The sequence below is a fragment of the Dermacentor andersoni genome, chromosome 1 (assembly GCF_023375885.2).
Source record: "Dermacentor andersoni chromosome 1, qqDerAnde1_hic_scaffold, whole genome shotgun sequence".
NCBI classification, from domain to species: Eukaryota; Metazoa; Arthropoda; class Arachnida; order Ixodida; family Ixodidae; genus Dermacentor; species Dermacentor andersoni.
In genome coordinates, this window is record NC_092814.1 from 278220171 (window position 1) to 278237686 (window position 17516).

Sequence of the window (17516 nt, forward strand, 5' to 3'; positions counted from 1 at the left end):
GGGGAATTTGGAAATGTCAACTTGGTAGACACCCTGAGAGCATTTTGCATCAAGAATGCTTATCTGTGGAGTTGTCTGCTAGATGGGCATCAATGCTTTCATGGGAACTGTAGCTTTCTTTGCTAGGCTTAAAAGCATCCAATAAGAGACTAACTCCAAAACGTCGGAACCGATTACTAATACTTTGGGGCAAAACAATACAAAAGCAGATCTAAGTTTATTTGTTCTTTTTTTTTTTAACAAATATGAGTGCTGTAGCAACAGCAAATTTGGTTCGAAGCAGGAATGCATGTCCTGCTAATTCTCTGTGCAAGCCACACAAAGCATGCATTCCTATATTCAATACATTGTGTATCTGTAATGCTCCCATTTGTGTCTTGCATGGGTACTTTTTAGACTTTGTGTAATGCATAAAGGTAATCTGGACTTTCAGAAATGCATATAGTACTCGCTATTGCTTTGAAACAAGGCCAGCTATACATGTGCTGAACCTGTTAACTCTTTAGTTCCCAATATTATTAAGGGCAGATATAGTGCAAGAAGAAGCCATTTTACTCGTAGCCATTTCATATTTTTGCAGTCTTGATTTTATTTATTTAAATTTGTGTTCGCAATGTATTAGTGAAAGTTTTAAATATAATTGTCTGTACATGTGATCAATGTACAGCATGTAATGAAAGCCAACAGCATGGTGTAAGTAAACTTAAAAGTTTACTTTTCTTCCCATAAGCAAACCTTATAAGCTACAGCCAGGATGGATAGGAGCAGTACAGCTTTGATTTTAACCCTTCAAGGGTCAAGTTTTCTTCGCGAAATGCGGTCCCACCGGATCAATCTTTTTTTTTTTTTTTTTTTTTCTTTTTTTGCTTGTTTAAAATCGTAGCGACCTATTCCAAAAAAATTACAAAAATTTTTTTTTGAAAAAATGGTTTCTTTATGTTAACATTCATTGTTTATTCATGAATACAGATGTATCTGGATAAATACTTATAATAAGAATAAAGAAGTACATGCCCTGGAATGGATATATATTCTGATTTGGCACTTAAACAGTAGTCTGCATCGAAGGAATTGCAGCTTGACTCGCTTGCAGACGAGCAACTGGTACACACGTCCATAGCGTAATCAAACTGTGTATGTGAGAACATGCAAGAAAATGCTATGATTGTGCACCCATCAGAAAAACCAAACAAGTTGGAAATTTTCAGTAATCCTTCATCCTATCGTCAACAAGGGGAAATCAGTCTTCGGAAGTCTATAGAAGCGCAGGCATGGCAGCAGGTTACCCTTTGAAAGTTTATAAACTAGATAGACATCCTTTTTTGCAAGCATGACAAATGGGAATAGCCTGCGAGATAAAAACAACACTAACTGCCGCTCGGATGCGTGAGTGGTCATGAAGCGCTGGCGTAAACAAGCCACGGAATGAAAATGAAGAGACTACGGAGCGAAAAATAAAAAAATTGCTTCCATCCACATAAAGTAGCAGCACTTGCTGGGTAACAGAGAGTTGAAAAATTGGTGTGTTTTTCAAACATACAGATGGCATCTTAAATAATATAGCATTGACCATTTGGGACTTGCTTACTGCACCATATATTTGTCTTTGACCTTTAAAGAGTTAAAGGTTAAGAACTTGCCACAGAAATTGGTGCTTTCGGAGGCTACATTCAATTCATACGTGGTTCATGGTAGTAGTGCAGAACATACATGGGGGCCAGTATAGCATATGGCACGTGTTTTTTAAGAAGAGTGCCCCGAGCGGCTGGCCGTTTGATCTTAGCCGTATCGGTCAGTGGCCTGGGGCATGTGGCCACTTTCTTGATTGAGTGCAAGCTCCGTGTGCCCTTCGATGCATTTATATTTTTGAAGCACTTTCATGGCTCTCCACCACAAAGTCTCTTTTTATATTTTTGTCTGACAACGTGGATAATCACGTCTAATGGGAGCTGGCAAATGCACAGTTAACAGTAGTGCCCACACCAAATTTCAATGTGCTGAAGACTACTGCAGCTGTGTTGAAACATTCTGGAATTGGTTGGGGGAATGTTTGGGGCACATCCTCTGGATGTGCCCGCTGTGTCAGTAGACATCCCTGCAAGCACAGTCTGCATGATGTCATGCACCTTATCTGTGCCACCTTGCCAGCAGGGGCCGTATTCTGAAACATTCGCCTTCCGCAATAGTTTCATCGATGCGATAGTTGCATTCAATAAACCAAGTGACTGCCTACCTGTGACGTCAGCGTGCACTACCAATGCACTACCAATGCGATGTGCTCTCTCATGCACATCGCATGAGAGAGCGCACAGCGACTCCGGTGTGTTGTTTTCGAGTGTAGTGGCCGCAGTACGGGTTCTGCGCACTCACTACGGTTGGTTACGGCCGCTGTGGGTAAAACAAATTGAAAAAGGAAATGTGTAAAGTTTTATTTTAAATGAATCAACAAATATCGCCATGAAACAACACGTGTAAGACGCCACCAAAAAGAACACTATAAACTACCACCTCTCTTATCTCTACTACACTCCATCACCATCCGAACGTCAAAAGATGTGTTCGTTCATTCAATATATGTTGAGAGCACACATCGACACCATGATGTTAAAATGATGTAGTTTGGAACTACTAGATAGACCTGTTTATTTTCCGGTTTTGGCAAAACAGCCAATCAGCGTACGCTGTTGACAGAGGCATGGCCAAGGCGATAGTTTCGGCGCCAGGCAAACGTTTCAGAATACGGGCCCAGGTACAGAGGCTTCCCTGCATTACAGCGGCGCCTCTCCTGCGCCATGCCACAATCGAGGGCCGCAGTGCAGCAGTGTGGTCCTACACTGGAGGATCTAGGGCTGTGTTGCAGCACACTGTGAACTGGCCCACATTTTACCGTGAACCACACATGAATCGAATGAATCTTATCTTTTATTTAAGTATATTACCATAGGACTTTTAATACCTCTAGCTATTGAAATGTTTGTATTGAATATTTGTGTCCTCCCTGGTGCATTAACACTTCCCATGTCAGGGATGAGTCTCTCATCCAGGGATTTCCATTCGTCTACTGAGTGCAGCAGATGAACAGCAGTTTTATTATTTTGGTGTGAATGCTCCACTACTAGGTAATGCCAGTTTCCCAGAAAATATTGTTTGTGAAACAATATTGTTTGCACTTGGTGAAAACACGTAAAATCTGGCCACCCTGGGTTTTAGAAGTGGTGGCACGAAGTTAGGGAGTTGCAGTAATGACGGCTGCTTTTTTCAATGCCAAAATCATGGTGGTTTTGGATGTTTCTTCATTTCAAAAGATTCGACGTGCAATGCTTTATTGAGTCATATTCAGAGCTTCAACTTAGTACCGACCATGATGAGGAAAACAAATGAACTGCTGATATAATAACAAGCGCTTTTGCAATGACTCGGTGTTCAAAAAAATTAAAGAAATTTGATTTTTTTTTTTTTTTTTTTTTTTGACATAGATGATGTGTTGTGTATTATGGCGCAAGGGCCAGGTATTGCCAAAGAGCGCCAAGCCAAGAATATTATCATGTGTTTCTACTAAAATTTAATTATTCACTGTTAGTGTTTAGAGTGTCTGATAGGTATGATTTGTAAACTGATCACAAACAAGTTGAATGAAGTTCAGATGTGCTCATAGAAATCCATGACTAGTTAAGATGTAGGTACTGTAAGCTGCAGCTTGTATATATGTCTTAGAAATAAGAGTATGGTGCTTCACCTGCAGACCACAAATGCATATGCTGCTCCAACTTGTGGGTCATGGCTTGAATGAGTCCAGACGCGGGAACTTGTTTCATATGTAACCTTTTGCAATGTCTCATTAATTCCTTGAAGTGATCTTTAAGGACGTCACTTTTTGTGTAGCTATGGGTAGTTAATTTTATTGTAAGTATGTAGACTCTGTGGGGGCTCCTGAACATATATCAGATGTTAGCTGTGTCTAAACTCTAAATGTTAGTAACTTGAGAGCAGTGGTAGCATACTATAAAGGCAGATAAACTAGAACCGAATGCAGCTCTTAAGCAATAAAAGTAATTCATGTCAAATTATGCATTTGTTGCCACAACTCTATGCAAGGTTTTAGCAGGCTCCTTTCCCTATTTTGTCAGTCTTTGGCATCCAGGTGCCATTCCAGAAAAATCTGTGAGGGTACTCGTTGGTTGGAGGACTCCAGTGACTCTGATTTCCGTAACTCGGTTGCTGCAAACGGCAGGTATCAGCCCCTTACTGCTCGAAAAGCTTGCACACACCTGATCTTGAGAAGAGCACAATGTAGAAGAAGGTCTGCGCTGTTCTACAAGCATAAGCAGTGACACATATTACACCATCTTCTGCCTGTTGTTTTCTTAGGCACTTTGTTTTGATCAGCTGCACCATCTTAATGTTTCTATCAAACGTAAATTCAGTCTCCCAGCTCCATATGTCTGGTCTTGCAAAACATTGTTGCTCAGCCTCATATATCTCTCTTGCAAAAGAAAATGTCCAAGGAAATTCAGGAGGCTTGGATAGTCACAGAACAAGTAGTATTGCCTCTTCTGGAAGCCTAAACTCTTTATTTTAAATGGAACCATAACTGCTGTGCAATTTTATGTTTTATGATTATAAAAACCACTCATAATCCCTGCAAACAGATGAGCACATTCAGCCCATTTCCTAGCTCATTAGTGTTGTTTACAATAAAGTGCTCTAGTTAAGACTGGAATAAATAATCCTTGGGGAGAAGGAGGAAAGGCACACAGGTTCCTCTGAGCTGAAGTGCCAGCTGGAGAATAATAGGCATAGAACCACACACAAAAACTGGTGTGAGAAAAAGTGGAAGTGAATACAGCATCACTTGTCCACAAGGAACTGGCTATCATTTACCAAGGACATACCAGAGAGGATTGTTTTTGTTGGAAAAAGAAGTGCAATTGCACATTTAAGGCACGTGTAGCCTGGCAATGGTGGTTTACTGTAGACTATCATCTCAAGTTATATTGGGCAACTTCCTCGGGAAACTATCATTTGCTATTTTACATTTTGTTTTCTCCACTGTTGAAACTATGCATATTGCGCATTGTACTCAGTCATTGGTAATTTTAAAAGTTGGGTATGTTAGAAAGTAGAACAGTTTGTTTCTTCAAAATATATTTCTCATTATGAGCATTCCATAATAAAAGAATACATCATGTTTTAGGTAGTTGTAATCTCGCCACAGCATAGCAAGGATAGTTGCCAGTTAGAGTTGCATGGAAGGCATTTCAAAGTGTTTATAACAGATATAAGCTCTTGATTTTCCACTTGGAAGGTTATAGACATAGAACACCGGGATTGTAAGTAGTAAAATAATGCACCTTTGAGATATTGTAAAAGTACATTCATAAAACAATTGAGGTATGTCATGAAAGTGTTAGCTCAATTGGTAAGAGCATCGCACGTGTAATGCCAAGACATGTTTTCGTGTGCCACCTCATTATTTCATCCGCTATAATTCCCATTAATTTATCATGTGTTTAATTCAATTAATACGTACAAATAATTTCCTGCATGGTGTCCTTGGTGTCTGTGTTTGTTGGCCACTGTGATATGACTAATAAAAATCAGGTCCCTTGATTTCCTTTATTCTCGTACATACGTACATGCATAATAAGTTATGCATCACCTTTTTTTTTTCATGTTGCTTAATTATTATTTATTAGGCCACGTAAACACTATTGTTACTGCAACTGTTTATATACTATTAATGGGTATTGGGGCTAGTCAAGCTGCTATAGTCCAGCTTTTATCCCATTATCCTTTGCCACTTATTCACAGTCGGTTATGTACAAATGTGGTGAAATAAATGCAGGTTGGATGAACTCAAGACCCATGTTTTATGCATTTAATATATTTAAAAATCCCACCTAAGTATTGTACTCTGAAACCTCTTTCCTGTATACTACTATACAGTACGTATGTATAAAAATTCATTGAAGCACTACTGCTACAAGTATTACTATTACTATCTTTAAAATATGGCCTTTGCATCGTATGGGCACACAATTTTGGCTGGTTATGGTGTTTATTTTTGCGCAAGAAAAGTGTTTTGTTTTGATTTGACTGTTTTGTATGCTGTATGAGAACATCCTGCATTTTAAGTGCCCATTTTATCAAACTTTGCCGTGTTTACTGCCTGCATTGCAACTACTGTATTTGCATGATTCTAACACACACTTTATTTTTATTAAAAGGTGCATTTAAATTTGCATGCGCATTACAATCGTAACTAATTCTGTCAAAATGAAAAATGAAACCAATTCTTGCTAAAAATGCTCTATGCAAGGTAGCTAGCCACACTGCCATCAAACAGGTCATCCGAGCGAAGCGACTCTCATCGCAAGGTAGGTCATGGTGCGTGGAATGCCCTCCCGCAGACAGTGGTTGTGCGAACCTTCTAGAAATGCGGCATTTCTAATGCATTAAATGGAACTGAAGATTACTTTGTGCGGTCAGTAGACAGTGTAAAGGAGGTGTCGTCAGACTATGATAGCGACTAGCCGTCAAGATTCAGCTGTGTGCATGTCTGTGAGCCTTTGTATGTTCCATAAAATTGTTTCTACGTGCTACACATCGACTCGGGTTTCATTACTTGATGTGTGCAGTAGTATCTGCACCAAGTTATTTTTTTTTTGTATATATATATTTGGCCGGTAATATAACCACGTTACAATCAGTGGTGCAGTAGAATCGTACAAATGCGGTATATTCTGCGAAAAAGACAGACGCACTACTTTCTCGATAATGTGAACGCTCATTAAAAACACCCGACTCACTTTTAAAGCAAGCATATATATGCACGAAATTGCTGGATTGGCCCTGAACAGCGATGCATTTGGATAAAGGAAAGCATGCATACTTGAAATCAGTGGGGAAAACAACAGCAACACGAAAATGACGGGAGAGTGCAATGGCACCAACGCAGCACTTGTCCTGTGTTCTTACTTTTGTGTTGCCGTTTTTTTCCATGCTGATTTCAAGTATGCATTCATTAAAACTAGCCTCGCTTTCTACCTTATGAGAAGGACTCTCATATGCATTTGTCATGTGTAACAACTACTGCGCATAGTATCACAGCTTATTAAGTATTCAGCATCTAGCTAGCTTGAACACAAAAGAGTATCCTTCCAACTTTGTTCAAGAGCCTTTTGCTGGTACACTTTTTTACTGACCACACCAGTATGCCTGCGTCGCCCTGTTGGTCCAGTCATGTCATAGTATTTTCCTGTTTGAGTGTGTGATTCATTTTTTATGGATAGGCAGCTGACAGCATTGGGGAAATTGTGCATTTTTGGTGTTTCTTGGCACTATTGACATGAAGAAGACTTATTGTAATTTTCTGCTTTTAGTTCAGTGAACATCAAAAATGGAAATAAAGTACCAAGAAGCTGTGATGGCTCATATTTCTACTAATGCTTCGGTGTTGGTACCGCACCATCGTAAGCATTTCTCATTTGATTAAATAAAATACGGCTTGCCAAAAACTGGTTTGTTACCCCCCCCCTCCCCCACACAGTGGCAAACACCACCATTCACCGCCCGTGTACCATAAATGCAGATCTTTCAGTAAAAGTGAATGTAGGACTCTGTGACTACATATCTGAAGCGTATCACATTCAGGATGGCAAATAAAAAGCTTGTGCCGGTTATAATTGGCATAGTACAGTGCCTTTTTACACTAAATACAGAAACCCAGACGAAAACAACTGTCCATCTCTGGATCGACTTCATATTCCGGCAGCTCAGACGAGCCTTTCAATACTTTAGTATGTAGTGTTCCGAAGGACCCAAAGCAACCTTCTTGCTGCTAAAATGATATTCTGCAATTGTTGACAAGGGGCAAAGTATCTGGTTTAAAAAATACAAAAATCATGCCTTTTAAACTTTGCTAAAAGATGACTGGAAGACAGGGGGCGGGGTCTGCTACCAAGGCGAGGCAGTGTCACATTATCGAACTTTTGATACAAAAATGACAGCAGGGCCAGCACTGCCAGTTTTGCTGCTTGCACCCAATGTATTATCTCCCCTAACCACCATGTGCCCACGTAGCATGCTATTTAAAGAAATTTTGAAAAAAAATTCAATTACCTGCCTGGCAGCTTAGCCAAGACTGTTTTGATAGTCCATACTACATATTTATAACGAATTTAGCTTCCATAAAATTTTATTGTACTCTGCTTTCAAGCATTTGGTGCGTTTGGTGGGATGTAATCGGGGGATCTAATGCAAGTCGTATGTTGATGGAAAGTGTGCACAGGGGAGGTTGCTATGACAAAAATAAGTAGAAGGGCATTAAGGAAAATGTACAGGAAATAATTTGACTTTGCTTAGAAATGCATAGACACTTCGTTGAGTGCGCACGTTGAAGATCCCCTGGTGGTCAAAATTAATTCAAAGTCCTCCACTATGCTGTGCCTCATAATCAAATCATGGTTGTGGCATGTAAAACCCAAGAATTGAGTTCAAGAGTTCGTTGGGTGAAAGTTGGAGTACTCTGTACACGCATCCTTAGGGACGATGGTTTACCAAGAAGCGATTAATATTCGCTGCAGATGATCACTTTATGGCTTATATGATGACTATGGTACAAATTTAAACAGTTCCACTTTGGCTGTGATTGTGTCTGGGGCTAGAAAGCATGGTAAGTGCCCACTGCAGTTTCAACAGTAATGTGACTGCCAGCATGAAAGCTAAAATTTGTTGTAGTTCATTAAGAACAAGCAGTTCTAAAACTAAATGTTTAGAATCCATAATGACCAGGGAGACACTGGTTAGTGTTAAGGGGGAACAAAAAAATTTGTACTAACGAAGTTCTTTGCACTGAATTTTATTGCGCTGAAATCTGGTCCACCAGGTTACAGTGGCATTTTGGCAGCAGATCTGTTAACCTTGCACAAGTGGTGTTTCACTGTCATTGCCACCCATTCAGCTTGGCTGCTTTTTGAGCATTGTTAAGCTCAGAAGGACAGGTGCCCACTAGTGTCCTCTGAAGGTGCTCAAAATAGACGCAAATTCAACTAAAGGGAATGTGCTGTTATACAAATATTTCTGGTGAATTATTACCTCATTTAGAACATCGTATTTTTCCTGGTGTTTATGTAATCATCTGCCATACTTTTGTTGGCCATTTGTACACTGACCAGGAGTACAGAGTTTCACTGCTGAGATCAACATGATCTGTCTGCCATCAATTTTAAGAAAAATTAGAACTTGCACAGCAGATGAGCGTGACTCTTTTTTTGTTAATGTTGCTAGGATTGTTCATGAGATAGATTGTTTTGCTCTTTAACTACTGTGTTTGAAGAGCTTAGCCCACTTGTGCTATCTTGAAAATGTTTTGATTTAGTATAGCTCATCCATTGTTCAAACATTGACTGTGTGTGTATACAAAAAGAAAACATAAACCTCAATGCATTGCGGGGTGGACATTGTGACGACATAGATACGTGGCTCTGTTTTCAGAAGTTTCTTTAGACTATGAAGTACAAGTAAACAGTCTACGAGTTTCTCTGTACTTCCGAGTTGCAGTGTCGCTCACCATGCGAGGAATGTAACATGCCTGAGCATGACCACGTTTGCATTTTCTTGAGCCACCAAAAGGGCACTTGAGGAGCGTTTCACTGTCTTGTACTGAAAATATTTTTTTTTTTTCTGTGTGTGTGTGTTTGTGTATAATGCACAAGCACGAGTCTTCAAGGCAAAAATCAGAAAAGATGTGTGTGTGTGTGTGTGTGTGTGTGTGTGTGTGTGTGTGTGTGTGTGTGTGTGTGTGTGTGTGCGTGTATATATATATATTCCCCTGGAAAGTTGAATTATTTCATTGTGAATCACTATTTCGTAACCCTTGGCAGTCTGAAATACTTGCTATCGCGTTAAAGAACATTTCTTGACCAGTAAGTTGCACTTGTGTTAAATACCTGTCTCCATTTTTTTTTACTGCCACAGATCCAACTGCTGGAGCATCTGCATATGAACAGACGACATGGTGCCTTGATGAGGGAACCCTACACGAAAACATTCGGAAGATCTTGATTAAGCTTTGCGTCCCATCACCAATGGTGTTTAGTGATGTCAACTATTTGTCCTCAACGGCACCACCTGCAGCCACTGAGTGGTGCAGCCTGCTCCGCCCACTTCGTGGCAGGGAGCCTGAGGGCATGTGGAACCTACTGTCTATCGTACGTGAAATGTTTCGCCGCTCGGACCGCAATGCCATTCCTCTTCTGCAAATCTTGACGGAAGAAGTTTTGGCCTGCGAACAGGTGCGTGCCATGATAGAGCTCAGATCGGAACCTTAGTGCACACCTGCTGGTGGTAGAAGTGGATGGGCAGAGTATTTCTTTTGTATAAAGTGCAGAAGATGGTTTATTTGCGATGCGAAGAAAGTCGCAGCTGAAAAGGCTAGAATTTTCTGTTACAACTCATGTTTATTGAGGATGCATCAACTCGTGCCTTCCTCCATTGTCTGCTACCACAACTGAGTCAGTGACACCAGTTTAGTCACTACAGTTTTGCAGAAAAGGCAAAAGGCAAAAAACAGTGCAGTGGCAAACTAAAGTAATGCATGTGATTGTAAACTGATTACTGCACTTGCTTATCATAAGAAATCTTTTTTTAAGCTTATCAATGTAAACCTCATCAACATAAACATCATCACAGCACAGGAATCTTGCTTGGTGTCAGTGCTGCCAGTGGTCGTGCTATGCTTGCTGCTAGAATTAGAGGGCCAATGAGAGGGTATCATGTTCCCACAAATAGCATTGACAAATTTGTGCAAACAGGTTGCATCGGTAGGTTCTCAGGCAGGAAAATGCAATGCAGTGTGATTTGCCATACACTGTTATTTCTAAAATTTTAATGCACCATTAATATTTTAACTATATCAGTGGATGTCTGTTGTTCCTCCGTAAGAGGTTTAAAGTGCCTGAGAGAGAGAATGAACCTTAATGAAAAAGATGGCTCAGTGGCCTAAGCAGGGGTGTGTGTCAGTGATGGAAATCGTCAAACAAAAAGAAAAAATAAACAACAAAAAACAAAAAAAAACACACTACGTGTTCATAACCTGCTGGCTTAGCCAGCCTCTTGAAAAGAATGAGGAGGGTGCACATAACTATGTCATATCAAGAAGGCCGAATACAGTCGAATTATGTTAATTAGACCCTGATGGTATCGACGAAATTGATGGTGGGTCGAATTATACCACGCAGGGTAAAAAAAAAATACAGAACAGCCCACTGATCTATTTCCCAATATTTGCCCGATCTAGCACACCCCCGAGTCAAACGGGTGCCCACTTTCTGTATGTCCAAAGTAGAACACTACTTTGGACACATGTGGAAATTACATTAAAGCTCCTAAATAAAATAGAAATCTAATGCACACCACATTTCTTAGTAAGAAAAATGTATTGCACAATGGATGCCGGTTTAAAACAAGTGCACTTCTCTGCAATACATCCATGTTATGTGCTAAAACATACAAACACCGTGAACACGGTTTTGGTTTTATATCCGTTTGCATCACGCAGGCAGTTCTTGGCCTAATTTTCTTGAATAAAAGACAACAAATGCGCGCATTAATATTGGGTAGATACTGTAATCAGACATTGTGAGCAACAGTCATTGCTTGAAAATCTTCCTAGGGCAGGTCTAAAATGGCGTTTTCAATGCGAGATCAAACGTTGTGAGCTACGGTTGGTGCTTGAAAATCTTCTTTGGGCAGGTCGAAAATGGCTTTTTCGACGCTAGATCACACGAGCTCAACACGTTCACTGTTACCTAAACTTCGCCGAAACAGATACTGCCACTATAAGGATCACTATTAGGCTCACCACAGAAATCAGGTGCATGCGTGCCAACTGGTCAAGTTCGAATTATCCTGCGAAGGCAAATTTTACGATTGAAATAACAAAAGTTTGAAATAACAAAATAGCATGAATGCCGGCAAGGACATATGGTCACAATCGAATTAGCCCAAAGATTGAAATAACTGAAGTCGAATTAATGGAGGTTATTTCACAGTTACAGACGTGATAATTTAAATGTGGTTTCCTATTTTCACCGTGATGGTAGCGTTACTCATCTACATCTTATTGCTTATGAAAGCTCCATTCTCAGTAAAAGTTATGTTTTAGACATTGCAGTACGACTCTATCAGTTTAGCTGGACTAGCTGCAGTGTCGATTTGAGCTGAACAGTCATCGAGAAACCCTACTTTGTCAGTGCCTAAATATATTATTCTGCTTAAAGAGAGAGCTAAACAATTTTTGTTGTATCTAATATAGTACACTTCCATTAATTTGGCTTAGTTTAATCTTTTGGTTGTATCCTGAACAATAATCCCAGCCAGTTTGCATGCATTTTCTATGGGCCAAAAGTAGCGCTATTTCAAATACGAAGTTGACCGCTGGATAATTCAACTTGACTGGATAATTGAACTTCACTGGTCAGCACACGCGTGCCTAACCTCAATGGTGACCCATGTTGTTACCCCAATGTTGACAGCATCCATATTGGAGATGCTAGGGGACAGTGAACATGTTGAAGACATGTTATCTCCTGCGAAAAATGCAGATTTCCAGACTGCCTTCAGTAGGTTCTGAAGTAAAATTGGCAGCTCAGAATGAATGATTATAGTATGGTTATAGCATGCACTTTTATTTTTCTTTTTTTCATGAAAATTGGTCCGAAAATGCCGTGCTTATTAAAATCGCATATGGAACCAAAACTGTATTGTCGGCATTTGCAACAACCTACCACCAAAGCAAGCATCACAAGATAGCAGCTGAAACGTTTTCATGGAGGATGGCAGCGATAATGATGATGTGCCATTTTCAGGCTTTAATTGCGAAAGCTCATCCAAGATACAAGTTGTTTTATATGCTAAACCACCTGGCAACAGGCTCGCGTCACATTTTTTTGTTCTAAAAACTTGCGTGCGTTACTGGAAGAGCTGGCAAAATAATCAGTTTAGGCTCCATCCGGTTTGTGATTGTAGGGGAGTGGTTTGAGAAATGTGAAGTATCAAAAGTATTGGGCCACAAGGAGGATGACATGTTATGGTACATAGGCAGAAATAAAGATCTGTCTTGAATTGGTGACGATGGACATAATTTAAGTAAATTTCTATTCTGTGTAGGTAAACTGTGCAAGTTTCATTTTATTTCTAATATCTGGAACCGGATGCATGCTATATTTAAAAGAAATATTAGGTGCATGTTAAATTTGGGTGTGTGTTAAATTTGGGGACATGTTAATACTGCCAAATGAAGCAGTGGTGTTTCAGCTTTCTTATTCTGCTATTTGTTTAATTCAACACAACAGGTAATCCAATCAATTCTGTTGGTCCTATCGAGACTGCATTAATTTAGGCAGAAACCGTATCTCTAAAACAAAGTTTTCTCGCAAGACTTTCTCACACCCTTCCTGTCAAATGGCAGTTTTCCCAATCAACTCGTATTGCACACGTCTATGGCTAAGCACATTTCCTAACGTGTGTTGCCTACATCTGGTAGGTTTTAACTGCATTTCCCGTCTCTTACTGTATGCCATTCATTCCAATGCATATTTTGCCACTGCTGTTCTTACAATGGAGTTCTGTACTTCTCTAGCAAAGTGTTTGCTCTGCACTCGGTCTTGCTCCTCAGAGCCATTCCTTTGAAGAAATCTGTTGAGTGCACACTGCCATACATTGAAGCCTTTTCAGATGACACCACATGGCGATACAAAGAGATTGCTCACATGAGTAACGTCATGGGCATAAGATGAAGGGATGCACAGGAGAATGGGCAGAGATGTTGGTTGATTGAGGGGTTGTGAAATCTTTAGTCCATTTCTTAATTACCAGGTTCTCATAAAGCATCTGAAGTCTACCCTTAATGTTCACAAGGGCCTCCCTTACTGAATAATTGCATTCGTACAGAGTCTCCACAATTGGTTCAAGGTCCCTTCAAGGAGGGCATGCTGTTGCACTAGTCACTGCCCTGCTTTCCAGAAAGCAGGGCACTAGAAATGGTTGTGATGTGTCTCACTTGTGTGATCAGGCTTTTCTACAAAATACCAGTACAATCTATGCTTTTCTTATTTTTTTTTTTTTTTTTTTTTTTATTGTGTATTCATGCACTGCACTGTGCAGATCCTGTGCTGGTGGTTCAACACCAAGGTTTCTCTGCACACTGGATCAAACGGCCACGGAGGTCGCGCAGTCGGCCACGGCAATGCCCACTCGTCGCAGCATGCCTGCAGCAGCCTTTGTGATGAGATTGTTGTTCTTTGGAGGCTGGCTGCTCTCAACCCAGCCCTGTCACCTCAAGATAGGCGCTCCTTCTTTATTCAGGTTAGAAGTCACTCTGACTAAATCAGTGGCCCTGCTTGATGTTAGCAAAAAAAGAAAACGAGGTAAATTGCTAGGCTATATTTTGTAGCCCAGGACACTGGTTCTCCATTGCGTGCTGCTTGGGTGTAGATTTTTTTCGTTATTCACAAGGCGTGATTTTTGTTCAGGTTGTGTGACACGCATCTTTCTTGCAGCAAATTGGTGGAATTTCCATGCAGCTAAATGAAACACTTGCTAGACTAGGAAAATGAATTACGAAGGATTGCACGATTAGAAGTTTTGCCACTATCAATTTAGACACATCACCTAAGCATAGAACACTGGTATGAAAACCTTTTCTGAGATAGTCATGTTGAGCAAGCATTATCTCTAGAGGCAAGCTTCTACTTTTCAATAAAAAAGAAGTATATTTGCTTCTTCATGGAGCAAGGAAAATGCATGAAAATTGTGCATATGAGTACAAAGTATTTTCTGCTAAAGAAGCCACTTGGTTGGCTCAGGCGTGATATCACGTGCACAACTCAAAATGCAAAAAAGAACAAGACAAAACATGCCCACAATCTTTCTACCCTTTTATTTTGAATGGTAATAATGGTGATGCATACGCTGCTGCTGTGTTTTGGTGTTTCTTTTAGACTTCAACACTCGTCACACTCTTTGGCTTGTCCAAATTAATGCACAGCCAGATAACTCTGAATATGAGCACATTTCATGCCACTGCATAATATGAATGTTAGTAAAGTGTTTTCGATGGGGCTCTGTCCTGTGCTCTTTACTCGCTCATCCTGTGTTGCACTGTTCGTGTTTTTATTCTAAATAAAATGAATGTTTGGTGGGATCTACAGTGCAATCCACTTATAATGATACCACATACAGTGGAACCCCGTTCATACGTTTTTCACCGGTCCGGGGGAAAAAAACGTAACAGCCGGGAAAACGCAACAGTGAGGAAAGCTCCGAAAATGAATGAAGAAAGTGCAGCTTCAACTATAGACAATTTATTTCCACAGAATGTGCTTAGGACTTAAAAAAGTCTAGAATGGTGGCTTGCCGTTTCTTTCGCTCGCTAGAAATCGCCACACGTTTCTCAATAGCCTGGAAGGCTGCATTGCTGTCAGCGTCGCTGTGAGGTGCGACGTACCTGCGGAGGAGGTCCAGAGCCTCGACTGCTTCTCCAAAGCTAGGATTTGGCAACTCCCCGGCATCATGCGGCTTGTGCTCCACGTCGTCACCGTGCCACGGCAATGGCAACGGACGAACGAATATCCGCGGGAAATTTAGCCCTCTTTGGCGTAATCATGCTAACGTGCTAACGATTGTTTAGTATTGCTGCGGAGCGCGCGCGTCCAACCAGCCCGGTGGCGCGCAGCGCGGCGTGGGAGAAACGTAAACAAGAGAGGAGAGCAGGCCCGATAGGCGGAGCAACGCCACGAGCAACGCCAACTTGCGGTTTCACTTTAGCTTCACAAAGAGTGACGTCAGGGCCTCTCCTGAGTTTCCTTCCTTCGTGAGTCGACCCGTCCAACAACCATGCGGTGACCGTAATCACAGTGATGATAGCAAGAGCATTTTTCACGAATGGCCACTTAGTGGCGGCCTCTCGAACTGGCGTGCGGCTTCTTGCAGCCAGTTCCATAGCCAAGCCCGGCCAAGCCCAGCCAAAACTAGTCAGAAGCTAAAATGGCGGTTGGAGCGCGTTGCCTACTTTAGCCCAGGCGGGTTCGGGGTGCTAAGTTGCGACGTATCATGTAGGAACGTTTTCACAGCTACTACGTAACAGCGGAGTTCCTTATACATTGGATCCTATGGAAGCTATGCCGGGACCGGATGAAAACGACGTAGCAGCCGGGAAAACGCAGCAGTGAGGAACGTAACAGCGGGGTTCTACTGTATAACGATATACCAGTTATAACGATGAGTTGACTTTAGAGTATCAACTTATGTATTAGGGCTATGAGAAAAAACCCCATATATAACGATATGTTATTCAATGCATATCGGATATAACGATCGAAATACTGCCTTTTGGGTGGCGTTTTCCATGCAGAATAATCATGAAATTTCCTTTGCTAAATTCCTCTTAACCGAGACCGGGCGAAAAATTTGCCTACGCAAGTTCGTATCTGCCGCCGTTACCGCATAGCATGTCCCGCCAGCGCGCCGATTGCGAAAGCCACAGAGAGTATCGCAAGTTGGCACAGCGTGCCAGAAAATGGCGCCAGCTGCTTTACGTCTGCATCGCCAACGGGCGTCCTGAGGGAAAAGAAGAAAAAAAGAGAGAGAGCAAGACTGAGAAGCAAACCGCGCTTGCGCTCTCTTTCTACAATCTCCCTCTCTTCCTCGGCGAGTGCGGAAATGTGCCCCAGAAGCCGCATTAGGTGCCCCAACAATGCGTAAAGCTCTGTCGCTTGAGACGAAGCTGCAAATTTTACAAGACTCAAAGTACGAGCTCACGCAGTTGATGATATCTATGATTTTGAAAACCGGGAGCACCACGATCATGAAGGCTCGAATCAGTGGCCATGCCGATGAACGGAAACGGCGGGCTTTTTGTGCACTTGGGCGAAATCCCCGTGTGTGAAACCAACACATTCCAACACGGTGGCAGCCGCGGACATTGCCAAACTCTAGGAGCATGTCACTACGGGCGATAAAATAGGTGGTGCTTCGAGGAGTTTCCGAGTTCAGATAGCGCTGCCTCGTTCTGCGAAGATTCTCCAATGGGGCAATCATACTCGCAGCAGACGGTGGTATTGTGTGACGGAGGCGACAAGATTGACATTGAAACCCACCCCAATGTTCACGCAAAGTGCACTGTCGTCGGTAGAGTCACTAAATGATGAACGTTTCAGTTTTCACAGCTTTCTTTCTACCACGTCAATTCTGTATCGTAAGTGGCAAATTTGGTTTCGAAACTACAAAGGCATGTTTAGCAGCTTTTTTTTTTTTTTTTTTTCTTTTTTTTTTTTTTTTTTTTTTTTTACGGCAGTCCAGATATAACGACAATCTGTTATAATGATAGAATTTTTCGTTCTTCTTGAAATTGTTATAAGGAGGCTGCACTGTAATTGCAAATCTAAATCAACAAGGGTCAACTAATGAGGTTTTACTGTATGTTAAGGCCCATCCATTTAAGATCAGGACATATT

General features: G+C 41.2%; 1 protein-coding gene across 1 annotated transcript in view; it reads left to right on the top strand.

The window, feature by feature from the left end:
- The window catches only part of Dora (zinc finger SWIM domain-containing dorado), a 211028-nt gene that overhangs the window by 38202 nt on the left and 155310 nt on the right, over positions 1-17516 (top strand). The window contains exons 7-8 of the mRNA XM_050196305.3: positions 9979-10295; positions 14167-14367. Coding sequence (XP_050052262.1) covers positions 9979-10295; positions 14167-14367 — 518 coding nt within the window. The remainder of the gene's footprint in view (positions 1-9978; positions 10296-14166; positions 14368-17516) is intronic.